General features: G+C 31.8%; 1 protein-coding gene across 1 annotated transcript in view; it reads left to right on the forward strand.

Moving 5' to 3' along the window:
- LOC127724478 (uncharacterized) overlaps positions 1-20,551 on the forward strand; it is a 39,214-nt gene that overhangs the window by 3,757 nt on the left and 14,906 nt on the right. Inside the window, exons 2-13 of the mRNA XM_052231457.1 lie at positions 567-832; positions 2,211-2,279; positions 4,572-4,646; positions 6,812-6,929; positions 8,908-9,023; positions 10,129-10,324; positions 11,019-11,097; positions 11,415-11,590; positions 12,492-12,567; positions 15,090-15,233; positions 16,488-16,584; positions 17,976-18,177. Coding sequence (XP_052087417.1) covers positions 609-832; positions 2,211-2,279; positions 4,572-4,646; positions 6,812-6,929; positions 8,908-9,023; positions 10,129-10,324; positions 11,019-11,097; positions 11,415-11,590; positions 12,492-12,567; positions 15,090-15,233; positions 16,488-16,584; positions 17,976-18,177 — 1,572 coding nt within the window. The 5' untranslated portion in view covers positions 567-608. The remainder of the gene's footprint in view (positions 1-566; positions 833-2,210; positions 2,280-4,571; positions 4,647-6,811; positions 6,930-8,907; positions 9,024-10,128; positions 10,325-11,018; positions 11,098-11,414; positions 11,591-12,491; positions 12,568-15,089; positions 15,234-16,487; positions 16,585-17,975; positions 18,178-20,551) is intronic.

Raw genomic sequence — 20,551 nt, forward strand, 5'->3', positions numbered from 1 at the left:
TGATAATGATAATGATAAGATAATGATAATGATTATGATAATGATAATGATAATGAAAAGCAAACATAAAAAACTAGCTTGCTAGATTTTCTATGATGTGTAGTCATTTAACCTCCCACCCTCAACTGTAATCATGGTATTTAAAGTTTCATTTTATTTGAGAAAGAATAAAAGAGATAAACACAACTTGACAGCGGATTTCTATTTATTTAGAAGTAGCTTGGCTGATAATTGTTGATTTTGCAATATCAATCAATTAATAAATCAATCAGTTGATAAATAAATTTAACTAATAATGTAATCCAAGGTCTGATTTCTTGCTGCTTATATATCTTATCTGCATGCTCTCTGTTTTAATGTTGTGTACATGTTGTTTATATTCCGTAAAAAGGTCTCGAGAGCTTATGTTTGTACTGTTATATGTGAACCGAATCAAAGTAAAACTTTCATATTCATATTTGTGTTCTATTCTTGGTCATTTTGTAGACATTGCTTTCATTTAAATTGTTCCTTGGTGGAAATTTAGAAGACTGTAATTGGATAATTTCTAATTTTTATAATTTTAGCCACATGATGAATTTTGTATATCTAGTAATTAAACTGTAGTCATGGAGACAGATTTGCACCAAAGACCATCTCAAACTTTATCAGATGACATAGACACAGATGTACCTCTTGGTGAAGAGGCTTATGGAGCAGAAATAGAAAATAATGGTCATGTTGTAGAACCACCAAAGGTTCTAGTGGACCCAGGTCCTTTTCTGTACAACAGAAGAGTATGTGTGGTAGCCTTGCCTGTTTTTCTGCTAATGTTGTCAATGGTTGGAGAAACGTAAGAATATGTTTTTCATCAGATATAAAAATAAGAAAATGTGGTATCATGGCAGAAACCATTTTCTTACAATTTTGTGTTGGAATAAAATTACTCCGCATGCTCAGGCAGAGTTCATGATATTCTGAATATGCTATTTAATATGAGGTCTATTCTATTAGGAAAAAATGTATTGTGGGTTGGACACCACATGATATTTTTTCTGTGGGTAATGGGGGTAGAAGAAAATAGGGGATGTTCGGGGAGAGAGTTTACAATAACATTCAAATTAGTAGTGGTGGGGTATTAAAAAGTGTTTAGGGGAAAAAACTTTTGAACTTTAAAAGTTTTAGCGCTTTGAACAATAAAGGTAGATTAAAATTATAATGGAAGAAAGCAACACACAAATAAAATGATATTACCAACAATTTTATCAATTGAAAATAAGAATAGAAAAGCATACATTTGTTTCAAATCAGTACTGTGTGCTATAATATGGTGGTCTTTTTGCAATTTAATATAAAAATAAGAAGATGTGGTATGATTGGCAATGAGACAACTGTACCAGAGACCAATTGATGCTGATGTGAAACAATTCAAACAAGAAAACCAACAGCTAAATGTATGTACAGATTATATAACAAAAAAGAAATATGATAGACAGCAACTAATGACAACCATCCAATTATAGACTTCTGACTTGAGACAAGAACATACAAAATGTGGCAGTGTTAATACATTTTTAACATGTTTGCAAGCGCCCAACTTTCACTCTAACCAGAGGGTCGTAATGAGGGTACCTTCATGACGAATAACGGTAAAAAATCTTACCAAAAAGGTAATATTTGGTACATGATGATAACATGTACATTTTCTTTATGATGATAAAAAAATATACTGATTTTGACGAAAAATAATAGTAATGGATAATTATTGGAGACCTCTGACAAATCATGATAAGGATATTTTGATGAATCACGATAAGATTTTAAAAAAGTTGACGCTAAAATGACCGTTTGACACCTGACAGAAACTGGCATTCCTACCCTCTAACCTGAGACAGTTGTGTAAAAAAGTATTAACAAAAATACTGAACTAAATGGGAATTCAAAAAGGGGAACATCATACCAAAAGAACAAACTAAAAATCAGTTGAAATTTAAATAAAACTTAACGTAATAATAGCTTCTAGAATTTAGTTGATATGATATCTAAATCGCTCTATCAAACGAAGTTTCAGAAAGAAGAGAAAGAAACAAAATATTCCCATGTATACTGTAAGATATCTTAAGTTTATAAACATTGTTTAAGGCAAGAATATGTTAATTTTATTTTCCAGCAAATATTGATTAATTGGTGACTTTTTTTATACAATGTATTTGTTCTTATTTTCTTTGCAGACTTGTGTTGATGATATGTTTTGGTCTAGCTGTATTGTTATGTGTAGACAACAAAGGGTTACATCAAAGGTAATGGTCCATAAATCTGATAAAGTGTCCAAAACTTGATTCTAAGGAAAATGGAATTATGAGGTATCTGATTACTGTAAACCGGGAAATTTTCGGGCCGTCTTATATTCGCGATTTACCAACAAAATCTAGATTCGCACCGTTTTTAATTTGCGATGTCCCCGTCGGTGTCTTATATAAGTTTTTTTCATAAATGATATGGCAGTGTTAATAAATGTATTTAGATCAAGTGATAAAACCAATCAAAATTCCTTTTTGTCGGGTCACATTTAAAACTATTAGTCATGTTTGCTTGTAAAAACACAATCACAAACAAAGAGGAATGACCTAATTAAGAGTCATTCTAAAACTGATTGACATGTGTCATTTACATAACTGGAACGATAGTTGTTTATTTAGCAATATCCGTAATGTCCACTTGGATTAATTAGGACTATCATGAGATAAAGTTTTGATATCTAACACTGACTTTCCTTTAGAAATAAAGTTATGTTTTGCGGTATAGATCTGTCGTCTGTAAAACCAATGTTTTAAATTAGCCATCTACATATCTTATTGACATACGTTCATGTATGGTCTTCACATTTGTGTTTGGAATTTCTTGAAATATTCACGGTCATTTTATTTTCGTGTTTCAACTCTTACCGCAAAAATAGCGAAAATAAAACTGCCGTGAAAATTTCCCTAGGTACAGTATTTGAGATAGTACTGTTTATGTTAACAGAGCTTAAATATTTAAATTTATAGGATCAAAGCAAGGTTATATTTTTGTGTTTTGGTTTTTATGTCGCCTGCGACGAAAGTTGCGGAAAGCGAGAAATAGGGATTACTTTTCTGGCGATGGCTATGCCTGTGGCGGTGGCGTCATCAATTGTTAAGTTTTCTGCTTAAGTTAGTTTGATAGGAACTACTTGTTATAGATCACTGATATTTAATATTAAGTTGCATTACTATCAATACATATCAGTTTGATGACTATTTTGAGGCCCTGCTCCTAAGTCATAGTCCAGTGACTTTGAATTAATTAGCAATTTTCAATGTTAAGTAGCCTTGTTGTGCTAATGCGGCGTAAAGCAACCAACAATCAATCAATGTTAAGTTTTCTGCTTAAGTTAGTTTGATAGGATCTACTTGTGATAGATCAATGATATTTTGTATGAAGTTGCATTACTATCAGTACATATCTGTTTGACGACTTTTTTGAGACCCTGTCCACAAGATCATGGTCCAGCAACTTTGAATTAATAAGCAATGTTGCTGTCCATCAGATAGTATTTTTCTGAATGTTATGCGGACAAGCAAGACATATCTCTGTGTCAACAGTTCATTTTTTCTTTCGTCTCAGATTGTTAATGACACAAGACTTCATATTTATGTGTGGGATATTTTCATGTTTTTATCTTAATTGTAAAAAATAGTGAAATTTCCCACTATTTTTACACTTACTAAAAAAGCAAGCTTTAGACCAAAATGTGCAATTTGACAATGAAAAAGCTTTGTAATACAATGTAAAACTGACAGCTAAACTTTTTGAGTTTGTAACTATAACATACATATAAGTTTTGTTATTTTCAAAGTGAACTTTGAACTCGTTATGACATATTGTCAATGTCGAAACAAACTGATCAAACAGGTTCAAAGTTCATCTTAATGTTACTTTTTCAATGATTTGATTGACTAGTAAAGGAGCATTAGCTGTCAAATTCATGTTCACCGATCCAACAAAAAAGATCAAGTTGATCTCCGAAGAACTCTGTAGGTCAAATGAGCTGATGTAAACATAGATATAAATACACAGGCAAGCACGTGCAATCATATAATGACAATTTTTCTAGGTCTGTTTGATATCAAGATATAGATTAAAAAAATATATAAATCATCGTTTTACCCGTATTTGAATGATTTTTGTGGCCAGAATCTTAGGGTGGCTGCCCTGCTTCACTTTTCAATGTTGACATTCTTTTCTTTTTAATAACTAAACATAGTTAGCCCATGCGTAGCCCATCCAAGTTAAGAGTTAAATTGAAGTTCGCATAAATACAGATTCAAATGAGTTGAATTATTGACTTGCAAGCAAATAATACATCAATGTTTTTGAGGTTACTTCGACAAAATTGAACCAAAACTGAGTGTTAATACCGAAATATTATTTCACAATTCCGCCTCTATAAATGTTTGGGGAAAAAAATCATATTTTGATTTTTGTCAACTTTGTAGCTAATGCCCCTTTAATGACAATTATTACTCTTTTCAGATGCTAGTTAACAAAACTCATATTGTTCTTTTTTTCAGGAGTATGGTTGTATTTATGTCTATCTTTGTTCCATGTCATATTCTCATCATTTACTCATTCTTTCCTTTAATCTGGTAAGTATAAACTAAATATGTTAGAAATAATGCATGTATTTATTATACAAATATACAAATATAAGGGATTGAATTAAAAGATTTCAGTACAAGAAAATATTCTTGCAAAAGAATGCAGTTTGTTCTATGAATTAACCAGTTTGAAATTTTAACTTATTGATGGAAATTACTATGTAAACTGCCTCAGGAGATACATATGGCAATAGAAGTCTTTTTTATAAGCTGCAGAATTTGGATTTCTTAATAATGATTGAACTAGTATAAAGTATTTATGATGAGTATAAAAGCAACCATATTTATTGCAAAAGAAATGAAACCTATCCCCAGAATTTTTGATTTTTTTTGTTCAGGTAAATTAATGAAAGAATAATTGGCTTTTGAAGGAGAAATTTAAAGTTCTCATTGAATAAACTCTGTAGAGAACAATAGCTATGTATTGATACATTGGAACAGGTGAACTTGCAAAAAATTGAATAACCTGAAGGGGAACTCATTCTGGGCAAAGGTTTCATTTCTTAGGCAATGAGAGTAAAAGCATTCAGTAGTCTGTGTCAGTAGAAATGTCCACTAAATAAAGAAAATTATTACACAACAAGAAAATCATCTCTTCTGCATGAAGGAACAGTGTGTTTATGTTTATAAGTTTTCAAAATTTAAACAATAATTCTAGCAATCAGACAGTCCAAGGTACTGACAGATAGCTCAATTCTTATTTATATCATGCTGAAATAATTTGCAAAAATGTCTGAATTTACAGTTCTAAATTATTTAACATATTTAGTAAATAAGGGATTTGCAAAAACTTCTGAATTTACAGTACTTAATTATTTTACATTTTTGTCGAGCCTGCGACTTTTGTTGCAGAAAGCTCGACATAGGGATAGTGATCCGGCGGCGGCAGCAGCTTTAGCTAACTTCTTAAAAGCATTATATTTTAGAAGCTAGAAGACCTGGATGCTTCATACTTTGTATATAGATGCCTTATGTTACGAAGTTTCCGTCTGTCATATGTCCATTGTCCTTGACCTCATTTTCATGGTTCAGTGACTACTTGAAAAAAAAGTCAACATTTTTTGTAATGTTAATTTCTTTCTTATTATGAGTAATAGGATAACTATATTTAGTATGTTTGTACCTTGCAAGGTCCTCATGCCCGTCAGACAATTTTCATTTGACCTCGACCTCATTTCATGGATCAGTGAACAAGGTTAAGTTTTCATGGTCAAGTCCATATATCAGATACTATAAGCAGTAGGTCTACTATATTTGGTATATGGAATGATTGTAAGGTGTGCATGTCCAACTGGTAGGTGTCATCTGACCTTGACCTCATTTTCATGGTTCAGTGGTCAAAGTTAAGTTTTTGAGTTTTGGTCTTTTTTTCTAATACTATATGCAATAGGTCAACTATATTTGGTGTATGGAAATATTTTATGATGTACATGTCAGTCTCGCAGGTTTTATTTGACCTTGACCTCATTTTCAAGGTTCATTTCTCAGTGTTAAGTTTTTGTGTTTTGGTCTGTTTTTCTTCAACTATAAGCAATAAATCAACTATATTTGTTGTATGGAAGGATTGTAAGGTGTATGTGTCTGTCTGGCAGGTATCATCTGACCTTGATCTCATTTTCATGGTTCATTGGTCAATGTTAAGTTTTCTTGGTTAAGTTTGTTTCTTAGATACTATAAGCAATAGGTCAACTATATTTAATGCATACATTGATTGTAAGGTGTACATGTCTGTCTGGCATGATTCATCTGACCTTGACCTCATTTTCATGGTTCATTGGTCAAGGTTAAGTTTTCTTGGTTAAGACTGTTTCTTAGAAACTATAAGCAATAGGTCAACTATGATTGGTTTATTGAATCATTGTAAGGTGTACATGTTTTTCTCGTTTGGTTTATCTGACCTTGATCTCATTTTCTTGGATCATGTTAAGTTTATGTGTTACTTGTAGTAAAGCTTTATATTTAGGACTATCAACATAAAATCAATGCTTAGTAAAGAAGGCGAGACATTCCAGCGTGTGCACTCTTGTTAGTAAATTTTGAAATTTTGTAAAATCAAACATATTTATTGTGAAAGTTTATAAATTCATTTATATATTTACAAGATAAATTCTTAAATTTACAAATACTTTCATACATACATACATACATTTCAGGGTATCTGTACTGAATCTCATATTACTAGTTCTAGTTAATGCCTTCATACTGATGACTGGAGCTTGGATTATTTTGCAGTTCAAAGTGTTTCGAATGAATGAGTATGATGTTTGTGTGGTAAGAAAATTAGTCATTCAGTAGCAAATGATTATTTTGGGAGTCTGAGATATTGTCATCTTTGCTTTTGAAACTTGGTTGGATCTCAATGTCATGATCCAGGCATTAAGAGTGCAATGTACTGATAATCTATATGAACAGAAGTTGATTTTAAGATTTTTTTCATGAAATTTGTTTTGATAGGCTAATTTTATATTTGTTTAGAATGTTGTTTAAAGTTATGAAGTTAATAAATTTTTTGTAGAAAATATGAAATATAAATTGTCTATTTACTATGTTGGTTTTTCATTTGTTTTTGAACTTTCTGTTTTCACTTATTTTGAAATTTGCCAGGTCTCAAAAAAAAAAATCATCACTCATCTCCCCTTGCTTTTGTTTGATTATTTTGTGTATGCATACCTACCAACTTTTCAAAATCTCCGTGGGGGATTTTAAGCACAAGAGGACCTATTGCATGCCTATTCATGTCATTAGTGTACTTAATTAGAACATTTATGGTTTAGAATGAGTAAACATGTGTTTAAATGTATTTTTCACTCATCTGAATGCCTTTTTTGAATTATTTAGTGTAAATAATTGACTATTGTTAAGGGTCCTATAGGACAACACCTTTCATCATGCTCATGGTAGATATCCCCTATAAAACAGGAACGTTGGCAGGTCTGAATTTATGTCATTATTAAACCATCTTGAAATAGAATTGGAGGATCAGTAGATTTCAGGTACTACTGTTTGATCTGTAGCGTTCACAGCTGTTTTGAGAGGACAGAACACCTCTTTTTATGTAAATAAGTCACACAGCCAAATAAGGAATGGGGTTTATGTTTGAAAAATCTAATGTGAGGTTGGTCATAAGCATCATGCGCATATCTAAGGTTTTAAGGAAAGGGGAGGGATTTTCAGAAATGGTCAAATAAGGGTTGAGCATAGCGATTTGACAACTTTAGGCCTAAAAAGGGTATATTTTACGATTAGAATGGAGTGGGGTGTACACCCTATACATCCCATTCTGAATCTGCTACTGTCAGAGGATAGATGTAGAAGAGGATCATTTCTAAGTTCAGCATCACAATTGTCAGTTGAATAACTGTATGATAAAATTGAAGCCTTCTTTTCTGCTTGGCATATTAGGAAATTATATCTTGTTTTGAGTTGAGACAAAATAATTGTTTGTTATTTATAAAGAATATATGTCATCAATTTATTATACCCCACGCAACGAGTTGCGGAGGGTATAATATTTTTGACCCTTCTGTCCGTCTGTCCGTCCATCAGTCCGTCAGTCTGTCAGTCCGTCAGTCCTGTTTCTTGTCATCACAACTCCTTTCAAACCACACAACAGAATTTCACGAAACCTTCTTAGATAATAAGGACATACTATGTAGTTGTGCATATCGACAGGAAATTACGATTCAATTTTTTTTCCAGGAGTTACGCCACTTTGAACTTATTTGCCCAATATACTACTGCAACCTTTTGTCATCGCAACTCCTCTCAAACCACACAACAGAATTTCATGAAACCTTTTCAGATAATAAGGACATACTACGTAGATGTGCATATCAACAGGAAATTACAATTCAATTTTTTTTCCAGGAGTTACGCCCCTTTAAACTTATTTGCCCAATATACTACTACAACCTTTTGTCATCGCAACTCCTCTCAAACTACACAACAGAATTTCACGAAACTGTGTAGATAATAAGGACATACTATGTAGATGTGCATATTGACAGAAAATTATTATTCAATTTTTTTTTCTGATACAATTTTTTTTTCTTTCACTTATTTTATTTCTCCATTACAATGTTGGGACGTGGGGTATGTGAGCTCGCTCACTAAGGTTCTTTCATTTCAGTCAGAAATGTTCCTATATCAAATTCTGAATAGGCATCTTTTTTTCCTGTTTCAAATTTAAATCTACATTATGGTCTTTACTATGTATTGCTACATATACTATAATATGTCTATTTTACAGTTTTTTGAAGAGACACTATTTGCTGTCTATCCTGCCATATCAGCTGGACTGTTATCATGGGCTGCATCCACTGTGGTACCAATACAACATATTCCATTCCTGTTAGCTTTTATAGGGTATGTTATATTAAAGGCGATTGCTGTGGATTCATTATTATTCGTGGGATACCAATTTTCATGGATTTCATTGGTACTGGTGAACCACGAATTTAAATGTTCGATTAAGGAAAAATTTTCTATAGGCTTGTATGCAGACTTTGGTAAAATCATGAAATCAAATATTCACGAATATACAATGTTTTCTTAATAAATCAACGAAAATTGGTACCTACGAAAGTAAATGAATCCACAGTATCACATTGGTGCATATTCCCCTAAATTTCCAATGTCACAATGCTTTTGTTATTACTTCACAGTAATAGTATATATTGTTTTGCGTTTTGCTCATGATAAACTTTAAAGGGTAGGTGTTAGATTCTACAGCTGAGAATTCTACTTGTGTTTAACTGAAAACTCATCACATCATAGGGTGATTGAAATTTAGACTAACATCAGGCATTAAGTATTTTAAACTTTTTTTTTGTCCAAAAAAGTCCTGTTATTAATTTGGGGGGGTGGGGGGGGGGTAGTATTAGTATCCATTTTATGAGACCATTTTTGGTCTTGTACTGAACCCCAGATATTGATTCTGAGGTAGATTTCTGTTTAACTTGTCTATCAAAAGGTTAAGTGGTAATTCATCAATTAATCAATCAATTTATCAATGAAAACCCAGTATGTTTTTGTTCGACTGCCCTTTTATTTGAAAGCTTGACAGAATGTAAATAACAACCAACTCCTATCTACATCATCCTTAATATGTTTACATAAGAATAGAATAGAATAAAACAATGTTTACTACTAACACAGTGCCCAAAATTGAGCTGAATAATTACATCAAATTTAGAAGCAATGATTACAATTTCAATATGATAATTCAAACAAAATGTCAACAAGTAAATGTAACATAATTTAAATTATAACTTGATATAAAATGTATATATTAAATACAATGAACTAATTTTAAAATACAAACAAGCTAGACTAAAAAAATCTTCATAGATACCAGGATTAAAATTTTGTACACCAGACTCGCATTTCATATACAAAAGACTCATCAGTGATGCTAAACCCACCTGCCACTTTCTATCTATATTTCTAATATGTTCTTGTAATTTTGCAGGTTCGTATTCCTGCAGCTGTTTATGGCGCCTACCACTTCATCATTCAGAAAACCCAAGTCAGATGAAGACAGTTGTAACATTCTGAAGGTCTCCAGTCTGACGGCCATATCTGTGATATATTGTACTTTACCGACCATCCTACAGATTATTATACATGTTGTTCATCGTAGTCAGATGTTTCATATTTCATTTGTTGTAAGTATGAAATGTTGAACTAATTAAGAAGGTAGGCTTAAGTTAAGGGAACAACTCTTAAAGATCACTGCTATGTTTTTGTAAACCATTTTTACAAATATTCTCCAAGCTTTTAATAACACAGATTATTTTGATTCTGTTTCAAAAAAAGCTTTAAAAGCATGGATGAAAATGACTCTTACAAATACATTACAGATTTTATGAGTTATCTCGCTTTACCCAGTTCAAAATTTGTACAAATCTCATGCCCAACCTAAGAGAGTAGGGGTATTATGTTTCCAGTCATTTGTCCATCAGACTAAAATAAGGTAGTTAACTATGAAATTGAGGTCACACCCACTTGAAACTAAATACACATATTTATTATGATAGAAACTTTTGAAATATATGCTGAATTAGGCTTTGGACCTAGATTTCTTAGTTCATTGAACATGGATAGAAGATAGTGCCAGCTGGGCATTGTGTCAAAGGACATATTTTCTTGTTTTGAGACTTTGTCTAAGTTTCAACATTTTTTTACAAAAGATGTTTTTGTGTTTTTCTTTTTTTCCCACTTCACAAATTTTAAGCACAATCCCAAGTTGTAAAAGTAAATAAAAATTGACTTTGAATAATTTTGGCAAGACTTTCATATTTAAATTATGTCAAAGTTATTTTTTTCATACTTTTGATGTTTCTAGTGTATATTTTTCAGACTGAAGTTATTTTTCTATCCATGACACAGTTATTTTTATTAACTTTGATGAGCATCAGACCATTAGTGGAAGCTCTAGGTTAGTATGTTGTATATTCTAATATCTATACAAGATAAGACAGCACTGGTAGAGATAAAATTAACAATGAAAGAAAGTATTTGAAAAAATGCAATTTATTATGGAAAGTACAGCTTCTACTGTTTCAAAATTGTTCTAATATAAAATAAAAAGAGTTGTAATTTGCGCTTCAATGAGTCAGCAACTAAACAATGCAACAAAAAGAAAATAAGCATGTTGAAAGTTTCTAATTCTTTAGCATGGTTTCTAAGAAATCTGTACATTTGATGGCAACACACTGAAAAAAACACAAGACTGAACTTTGTTTTAAATTGCAGGTCATGATCATAGTTTAGTAGTAAAGTTTAGATGGTTGAGTGGAGCTTCAGCCACCATTTTATGTTATCCAGTCCTGATGCATCTTGGAATATCTTCTCACTTTTTACCATGGTTACCAGCAGCCATTGGTACATACTCAGTTTTTGGTGCAGTTCTAAGTTACAAGAAAACTAAGGTACACAAATGTATCATTCATATAGTAATTAACACATACTGTAAAAAGTTTTGTATTATACACACTTTTTCAACATAAAAATAGAAATTCAAACTGCTAGTAAAGAAGCAAGAAATGAGAAGGCTGGTTGCTTGCTTCGTACAAAAAAAAAAAAGAGCTTATATGTTTGTATTGTTATATATGTGAACCGAATCAAAATAAAACTTTCGTATCGCCTTGGCCACCAAATTGTTATACAAATCAGAGGTCATCGTTATTTCTTTTCAATTTCTCAATTTGAAATTCAGCATTTGCCTAATCAGCTGTATAATGTAATTTGAATAAGAAAATAGGATTTGAAAGAAACATATTAAACTCCTCAACCTCAGTACAAAATTCTTTTTCGCCTCATTTACCATAAAATTTCTTGACTTTTTCTGCATTAAACAAAACATATTTAAGCTTTAGACAAAATGAATCATTAAATTATGCCATTACCAAAACACTCTTCTGTGAACAGTTTGAGGTGGGGGCAATTATGAAGTGGTCATGTCTTTTTTATGATATATAAAGATTTACTAACCTACCACTTCTGCAACAGCTTCGTAATAAAATAAGACTTTATTTGATAATTTAAAAATTGGAAAGGACAATCGACCTTTTCTCTGGCTTAGTCAGATTAAAAAAACAATTGAATCATAAAATACAACTGTTAAAAACATATTTACTGGCTTAGAATAGCAATCATTAATATGTGCATAGCATGCCAGAATTAGAATTAACAAATGGGAAGAAGAAAAATAGATACATAGTAACTAACCTAACCAAATTTTTATCATATATTAGATGACTATGAATAATTTTTGAGGAACTGCAACTATATAAATGTATGATATGATGTTTTTTTTAAATTGTTTTACAGAGAATATCAGATGGAGTGTTAGCAGTAGCCATTATCTTTTCTGTCATATGGGGATCATTGTTACCATGGAAACTTGCATATCCTTTTTGTCGAGCCTTTGACTTTTGTCAAAAAAGCGAGACATAGCGATCCTACATTCTGTCGGCGTCGTCATCGTCGTCGGCGGTGTCCACAAATATTCACTCTGTGGTTAAAGTTTTTGAAATTTTAATAACTTTCTTAAACTATCCTGGATTTCTACCAAACTTGGACAGAAGCTTGTTTATGATCATAAGATAATATTCAAAAGTAAATTTTGTAAAAAAAAAATCCATTTTTTCCGTATTTTACTTATAAATGGACTTAGTTTTTCTGCCATTTAACATTACATTCACTCTGTGGTTAAAGTTTTTAAAATTTTAACAACTTTCTTAAACTATCCTGGGTTTGTACCAAACTTGGAAAGAAGCTTGTTTATGATCATAAGATAGTAACCAGAAGTAAATTTTGTAAAAAAAATCCAGTTTATCAGTATTTAACTTATAAATGGACTTAGTTTTTCTGCCAGTTTACATTACATTCACTCTGTGGTTAAAGTTTTTTTTAAATTTTAACAACTTTCTTAAACTATCCTGGTTTTGTACCAAACTTGGACAGAAGCTTGTTTATGATTAAAAGCTAGTATCTAGAAGGAAATTTTGTTAAAATTTTGTTCCATTTTTTCCATATTTTACTTATAAATGGACTTACTTTTTCTTCCAGTTAACATTACATACAGTCTGCAGTTTAAGTTTTAAAAACATTTATTAGATTCATAAACTATCCTGGATTTTTACCAAACTTGGACAGAAGCTACTTGCAATCAAAAGATAGTATAGAGAGGAATAATTTTATTAATTTTTTTCCTTATTTTTGTTGAGCCTGCGCTTAACAGCAAAAGTAGGCGAGACACTGGGTTCCGCGGAACCCTTACGAATTTTTTAATAATATGGTTACACATTTCATTTCAAGATTGATATTAGAATTTTAATAAGTGAAATGTTGTTTTTCTCTGAAAAAAGTTTTGGTAAAGTTAGAAAATACTTAAAGGTTTTAACTAGTGCAAAAAACAGTGCATTGTGAACAAATGCAAAAAAATGGAATTTTTATTTATGATAGATAGTTATTATCCAATAGTGCAAAGTTACAGAAAATATATACATGTAATAATGCTATTTTCTGTCTGTTTATCTACCCACTTGTCTGTCTGTAACACCAACATAACTAAACATTCTGTCTTATATGTTCTTCATGTCTTTCAGGTCTCATGGTATCTATACTATTAAATGAGTAGACCTCTTTTTGTGTATCACTTCTCTTCCTTCCACAATAAATTAATCGTCATGCCTCTGTGTCCTATAGGTACCATGCATAGTCGCATTTGTCATCCTTGCTTATGATTATTCTGTTTGGGTTATTTTGGGAGGAAAACGAAAATAAAGGCGTCCGGATATTATTTCCGTCATCAGACGGACTTTTAAGTCATTGACAAGACTTCCGTTTAGAACTGTTTTAAAATTACACATAATTTTCATAAGTACTTGGAGACAGGACAATTATTTTCACGTATTTTTTGTTTAAAGTGTATTTGCTATTTACTATCAATTCCAAGTTTACTATCCGCGGCGGTCACTGGTATATTATATAGAGAGTCTATATATATATAATAATATTTCAGTGACCGCTGTGGATAGTAAACTTGAAATTGATAGTAAATAGCAAATAGACTTTATTTATAGTATGTGTATGTTCAAAGTATACAGAAAAGCGCAAAAATAATTGAAATTAACATAAAACAAAAAATAACGGACTTTGGAAAAAAGGGGAGGGCTAAAAAAACTACCAAAGTGTCCACAAGTACCTATGACTTTTGATACCTTTCCTGAAATTCTCCAGTCATAAAGTCTTACATAAATTCATCCTACAACAGTTTATATACTTTCAACAATGCTCTAAATGCCGGCGATATCGCGGGTGTGTTCTTGTTTCATTAATTTTTTGGTGTAGGAGGTCATTTGTTTGACCTCCAACTTGATCAGCTTAAAGGCTTTTAAATTAGTATTTTCTGTTTGTTCAAGACACATGCCACTTTGGAGTTAAAAAGCTGGTGTTGTAGCAAGAGTGATGTATCCTGGTGGAGTGATATGTCACCTTGTGAACTGTTGTCTTTTGAGGTCATTTATTAAATATCTAGTACATGGTTCGTATATTCTTGTCACATCAGTATGTTGTTCTCCTTAATTTAGTTGGAATATTACATTATGGTCATTCAAAATTCATTAGTCTTGTAGGAACTATAGAGGAGCAGTCTTGCATCCAATGTTATCAAACCTTGCCTCTGATTGGTTATATGAAGTACTTGCATTTATTCTAAACTTAGGGGTTATAAGTTTACAATATGACTAATGGCAAATAGGTTAATGAACATTAAAGAACTTTAATGTTTTTCTGACAAATTTATGGTAAATGCATGGTTTAAATTATAAATTTCTAGTATTGCATTAAATCGTTATTTTTTAATATAATTGATTAATCTTTTTTTTATTTTGAAACTGAAATATTGAACCTTAACACAGAATACATTTAAATTGATATTTGGATTGCCGTTGCCTGCTGTTTATGTGATGATGTTAACCAATGCTGTATTGTGCCTTCTGATTGGTTATGTCGGTAGTCATGGGAGACAAGAAATGTTTAGTATACTTGTTTGTATACAGACTGTTGGTATGTATGAAAAGAAGGAAGCAGTGTCTGTAGTACTAAAGAATTGAATACAGATCTTGTCACATTTCTTAGAAAGCCAGATGAGTTAATTTTGGACTTAAGATTTCCAATGAGACAACTACTGTAAATTTAGAAATTACTGTGTGCATTTTTTATTGTGATGTTTAAAAAATGGACAAAATTAGAGATTAATTATTGCGATTTCAGGATATATAACATATATCAATCAGATATCGAAATGCGAGTTATTATTATTGCGATACTCACCCAGTCGCATTATTCGCATTAATAAAAACTTCGCAATAATTTCTGATAAGTATCCATAAGAGTCCAAATAGATCACCATTCTGCCTTCAACAATGAGAAAAACTAATATCATATAGTAAGCTATTAAAAGCCTCGACATAAGGAAATGTGAAACAATTCAAACAAAAAAACAAATAGCCTGATTTGATATGCTAGAACAATAAAGGGAAAAACAATTCTGATAAAAACACTTATAACTCATTCTATTATAAAGTCCATTCAGAGAGCACCATGGTAAAAAAAGTAAAGTATTAAGGTACTAGGTGCTTTAAGGCCCTGTGGAGAACACTGTATGCATGCTAGTTAAAAACTGTCTCTTTATATACTGAAAACAGGCCAATTTTCTCAAAATGACAAGAATTCAAATGGCTAGAATTATGACCTTTCTACTATACAAATACAGGTTGACAGATAACATAAAGCAATAAATGTATAGTATACATTTATAGTCTCCTGGTATCCTGATTCTGTTGTGAGCGAACACTTTAAATTACTATTTACATCACATTTCAATTTGGGGTCCTCATCGCGTTCTGCATTTAAGTCATGTTGATTAGATTAAAAAAAATCCGTCGGTTGAGAAGTTAAATAATTTTATGTTTAAGTGTAAGTGTTACATTTCAGAATAAAAACGTAAATTGTATGAAAATATAAAATGCAGTTGTGCTTGCTACGAAACAGGAGAAAAGTTCAGCCAACCCCGACTTTCTCTCTGTTTCAAAAGTGCATACAAATAAATTTTAGATTTTCCCACAATGTACAAATTTTGTCTATATACATGTATTTGTCATTGAGGTATGACAGAAGCTTTTTTTATTTGATGAACAAATTTTGTATTAAATCTTTATTACAGAACTGTTGAGGTAGAATTATAACCTATTTTATGTATATATATAAAAATTATGCTTATCCGTTTTGGCTTGATTTTTTTTTTTTTATTTATTTTAGTTTTTGTTTGCTGTGAGACTGTGTTGTATGATGCAGGACTATACAGATGGCAGTTGTTTATAATAACATGTGTGATAGCTGCATATACATTTCAGAGGTAAGGCAATGACAGTCTTAACCTATTCACAATATAAAAATAAGAAGATGTGGTATGATTGCCAATGAGAAACTCTCCACAAGAGACCAAATGACACAGAAATTAACAACTATAGGTCACCGTATGGCCTTCATCAATGAGCAAAGCTATAAAAGGCCCCAAAATGACAAATGTAAAACTATTCAAACGAGAAAACTTACGGCCTGATTTATGTACAAAATAATGAATGAAAAACAAATATGATATACAGCAACAAACGATAACTAATGAATTACAGGCTCCTGACTTGGGACAGGCACATACAGAATGTAGCTGGGTTAAGCATGTTTGCTGGCGCCAAAGCCTCCCCTAACCTGGAATAGTGGTGCAACAGTACAACATAAGAACAAACTATAAAAACCAGTTGAAAATGGCTTAACTCATCAAATCTATACAAATCACAAAACAAAAAACTAACTAAAACGCAAAAGACAAAAAGTACAGATTTGAGAGTACTCCCAGTTACTGAGAGCTAGTTCAAAGCCAATAACAACTTATAAAAAATCATGTATCTTAGACTAAAATATCAATCAGTACATATCCAACACTCAATGGATTTAGTGTAAAGACGGCATTAACAGTCGAGAAAACCATGACATTGTGCAGTGCCTAAATATAGGTATTGACAGATTGTAGGACGGTGAATGTTCATATTATATAGCAATAATATTTAGTTTGGGTTTACTTGAATTACACAAGTTTTCTTGGTACTGATTAATGTCACAAATGAAAAATTCAACAGGTTTTAAATATCTTGATTTTTACTCAATTTTTGCATCAAAAAGTTTTGCTTGTGAAGAGAAATAATGTTCACTTGTCAGGTTACATATATGCTCATTGTATAAATAAGGTGCTTAATTATAATTTGAAAATGCCAGTCTTTTTAAGAAATAGGCAATTTAGAAGTATTTCAAAACATGGCAGAAAAAAACCCACCGACCTAACCATTCTACTATGAAGTTACCCTCGTTCTGAGTTAGAAATGGTAGCTTTTATTTCTGTGTGTCTGGTAATTCAAGAAATCTTTTGGTTAGAATGATAGCAAATTACGGAGTTAGCTCCCCTTAAATGGTAATTTTTAGTGCATTTCAACCAAATTATATCTTGAAAAATCAGAACATGAAAAGAAGACCTGATAGAACTTTAAAGGACAAAAAAGTATGTATATGATAAAGTTTTCAACTTCAATTTAATTTTCTATTAACAATGTCTGTTTCAACAGCTGACATTTTTTAACACCTCTTTTGGTGAAATAAGATAAGAAATGGTTACCAAATTGGTTGTAAATTGATGAAAGATGTAAATCAATACACCTTAGTTGCATTTAAACTGGTCTTTGTTTTATTTTTCAGGTTACATTTATCTAAGAAATTACCGTTACGTTTAAGCTGTTTCTGCATGTCATTATACCTGTCTAAAGCGACCATTGTGTTGATAGAACACTTTGTATTCCATCCTAACAAAGTACCAGTGTACAGCTACATAACCATCCTGTTTCTGGTGTTTATGATCATTAGAATATATGTTGCAGAATTCGATACAAATGCTCATTCCGTAAGTTGATGCTGTCTACTATTTGATAAAGGAAAATTATACAGGAAAAATTTTATGGGAAATGTCAATGAGACAGCAGTCAGACATTGCAAAAGTATTAAAATGTATTTTCAACACTTATTCAAGAAATAGTGTACTGAGTTTTACTGTGCGTATTTCTGTGTGTGTTTGTTTATTCTACATTGGCTAGAGGTATAGGGGGAGGGTTGAGATCTCACAAAACATGTTTAGCCCCGCCGCATTTTTGCACCTGTCCCAAGTCAGGAGTGACGTCCATTTTCACTGAACTAGTACACATTTTTAGCTCACCGGGGCCCGAAGGGCCCCATGTGAGCTTATGCCATCACTTGGCGTCCGTCGTCTGTCGTCGAAAACTATTTCAAAAATCTTCTCCTCTGAAACTACTGGGCCAAATACCTTCAAACTTTAACTAAATGTTCCTTAGGGTATCTAGTTTATAAATTATACCGAAGTTTTGATCCATCGACAAACATGGCCGCCATGGCTAAAAATAGAACATAGGGGTCAAACGCAGTTTTTGGCTTAAATCTCAAAAACTAAAGCTTTTAGAGCAAATCTGACAGGGGGTAAAATTGGTCAATTGGTCAAGATCTATCAGCTCTGAAATTTTCAGACGAATGGAACAACCCATTGTTGGGTTGCTGCCACCGAATTGGTAGTTTTAACAAAATTTTGCAGTTTTTTGTTATTATTTTGAATATTATTATAGATATATATAAACTGTAAGCAGCAATAATGTTCAGCAAAGTAAGATCTACAAAAAAGTTAATTTGACCATAATTGGCAATTGACACCTTAAGGAGTTATTGCCCTTTAAAGACAATTTTACACAATTTGTTCATCAAGTTTGCTAACATTTAAAAATCTTCTCCTCTGAAACTACTGGGCCAATTACCTTCAAACTTTAACTAAATGTTCCTTAAGGTATCTTGTTTATAAATTGTATCAGAAGTTTGTATCCATCGACAAACATGGCCGCCATGGCTAAAAATAGAACATAAGGGTCAAATGCAGTTTTTGGCTTATATCTCAAAAACTAAATCTTTTAGAGCAAATGTGACATGTGTTAAATTGTTTAATTGGTCAAGATCTATCGGCCTTGAAATAATCAGAGGAATCGAACAACCCATTGTTGGGTTGCTGCCGCCGAATTGGTAGTTTTAACAAAATTTTGAAGTTTTTTGTTATTATTTTGAATATTATTATAGATATATATAAACTGTAAGCAGCAATAATGTTCAGTAAAGTAAGATCTACAAAAAAGTTAATATGACCAAAATTATCAATTGACCCCTTAAGGAGTTATTGCCCTTTAAAGACAATTTTACACAATTTGTTCATCAAGTTTGCTAACATTTAAAAATCTTCTCCTCTGAAATACAGGTGAGCGACTCAGGATCTTGAGAGCCTCTTGTTATTTTGAATATTATTATAGATATATATAAACTGTAAGCAGCAATAATGTTCAGCAAAGTAAGTTCTACAAAAAAGTTAATATGACCAAAATTGTCAATTGACCCCTTAAGGAGTTATTGCCCTTTAAAGACAATTTTACACAATTTGTTCATCAAGTTTGCTAACATTTAAAAATCTTCTCCTCTGAAACTACTGGGCCAATTACCTTCAAACTTTAACTAAATATTCCTTATGGTATCTTGTTTATAAATTGTATCCGAAGTTTGTATCCATCGACAAACATGGCTGCCATGGCTAAAAATAGAACATAAGGGTCAAATGCAGTTTTTGGCTTATATCTCAAAAACTAAATCTTTTAGAGCAAATGTGACATGGGGTAAAATTGTTTAATTGGTCAAGATCTATCGGCCTTGAAATAATCAGAGGAATCGAACAACCCATTGTTGGGTTGCTGCCGCCGAATTGGTAGTTTTAACAAAATTTTGAAGTTTTTTGTTATTATTTTGAATATTATTATAGATATATATAAACTGTAAGCAGCAATAATGTTCAGCAAAGTAAGATCTACAAAAAAGTTAATATGACCAAAATTGTCAATTGACCCCTTAAGGAGTTATTGCCCTTTAAAGACAATTTTACACAATTTGTTTATCAAGTTTGCTAACATTTAAAAATCTTCTCCTCTGAAATACAGGTGAGCGATTTAGGCTCTTGAGAGCCTCTTGTTTGTTTAGGGGCCAGCTGATGCCCGCCACCGGATGCGGGATTTTCTCTCTGTGTTGAAGACCCATTGGTGGCCTTGGGCTGTTTTATGCTCTTTGGTCGGGTTGTTGTCTCTTTGACACATTCCCCATTTCCTTTCTCAATTTACAATATTTGCAATGAGCATAAAACATATGTGAACAATATTACTACATAAATAAATAGCTTAATTAAA

The sequence above is a fragment of the Mytilus californianus genome, unplaced genomic scaffold (genome assembly GCF_021869535.1).
Source record: "Mytilus californianus isolate M0D057914Y unplaced genomic scaffold, xbMytCali1.0.p SCAF_14, whole genome shotgun sequence".
NCBI lineage: Eukaryota > Metazoa > Mollusca > Bivalvia > Mytilida > Mytilidae > Mytilus > Mytilus californianus.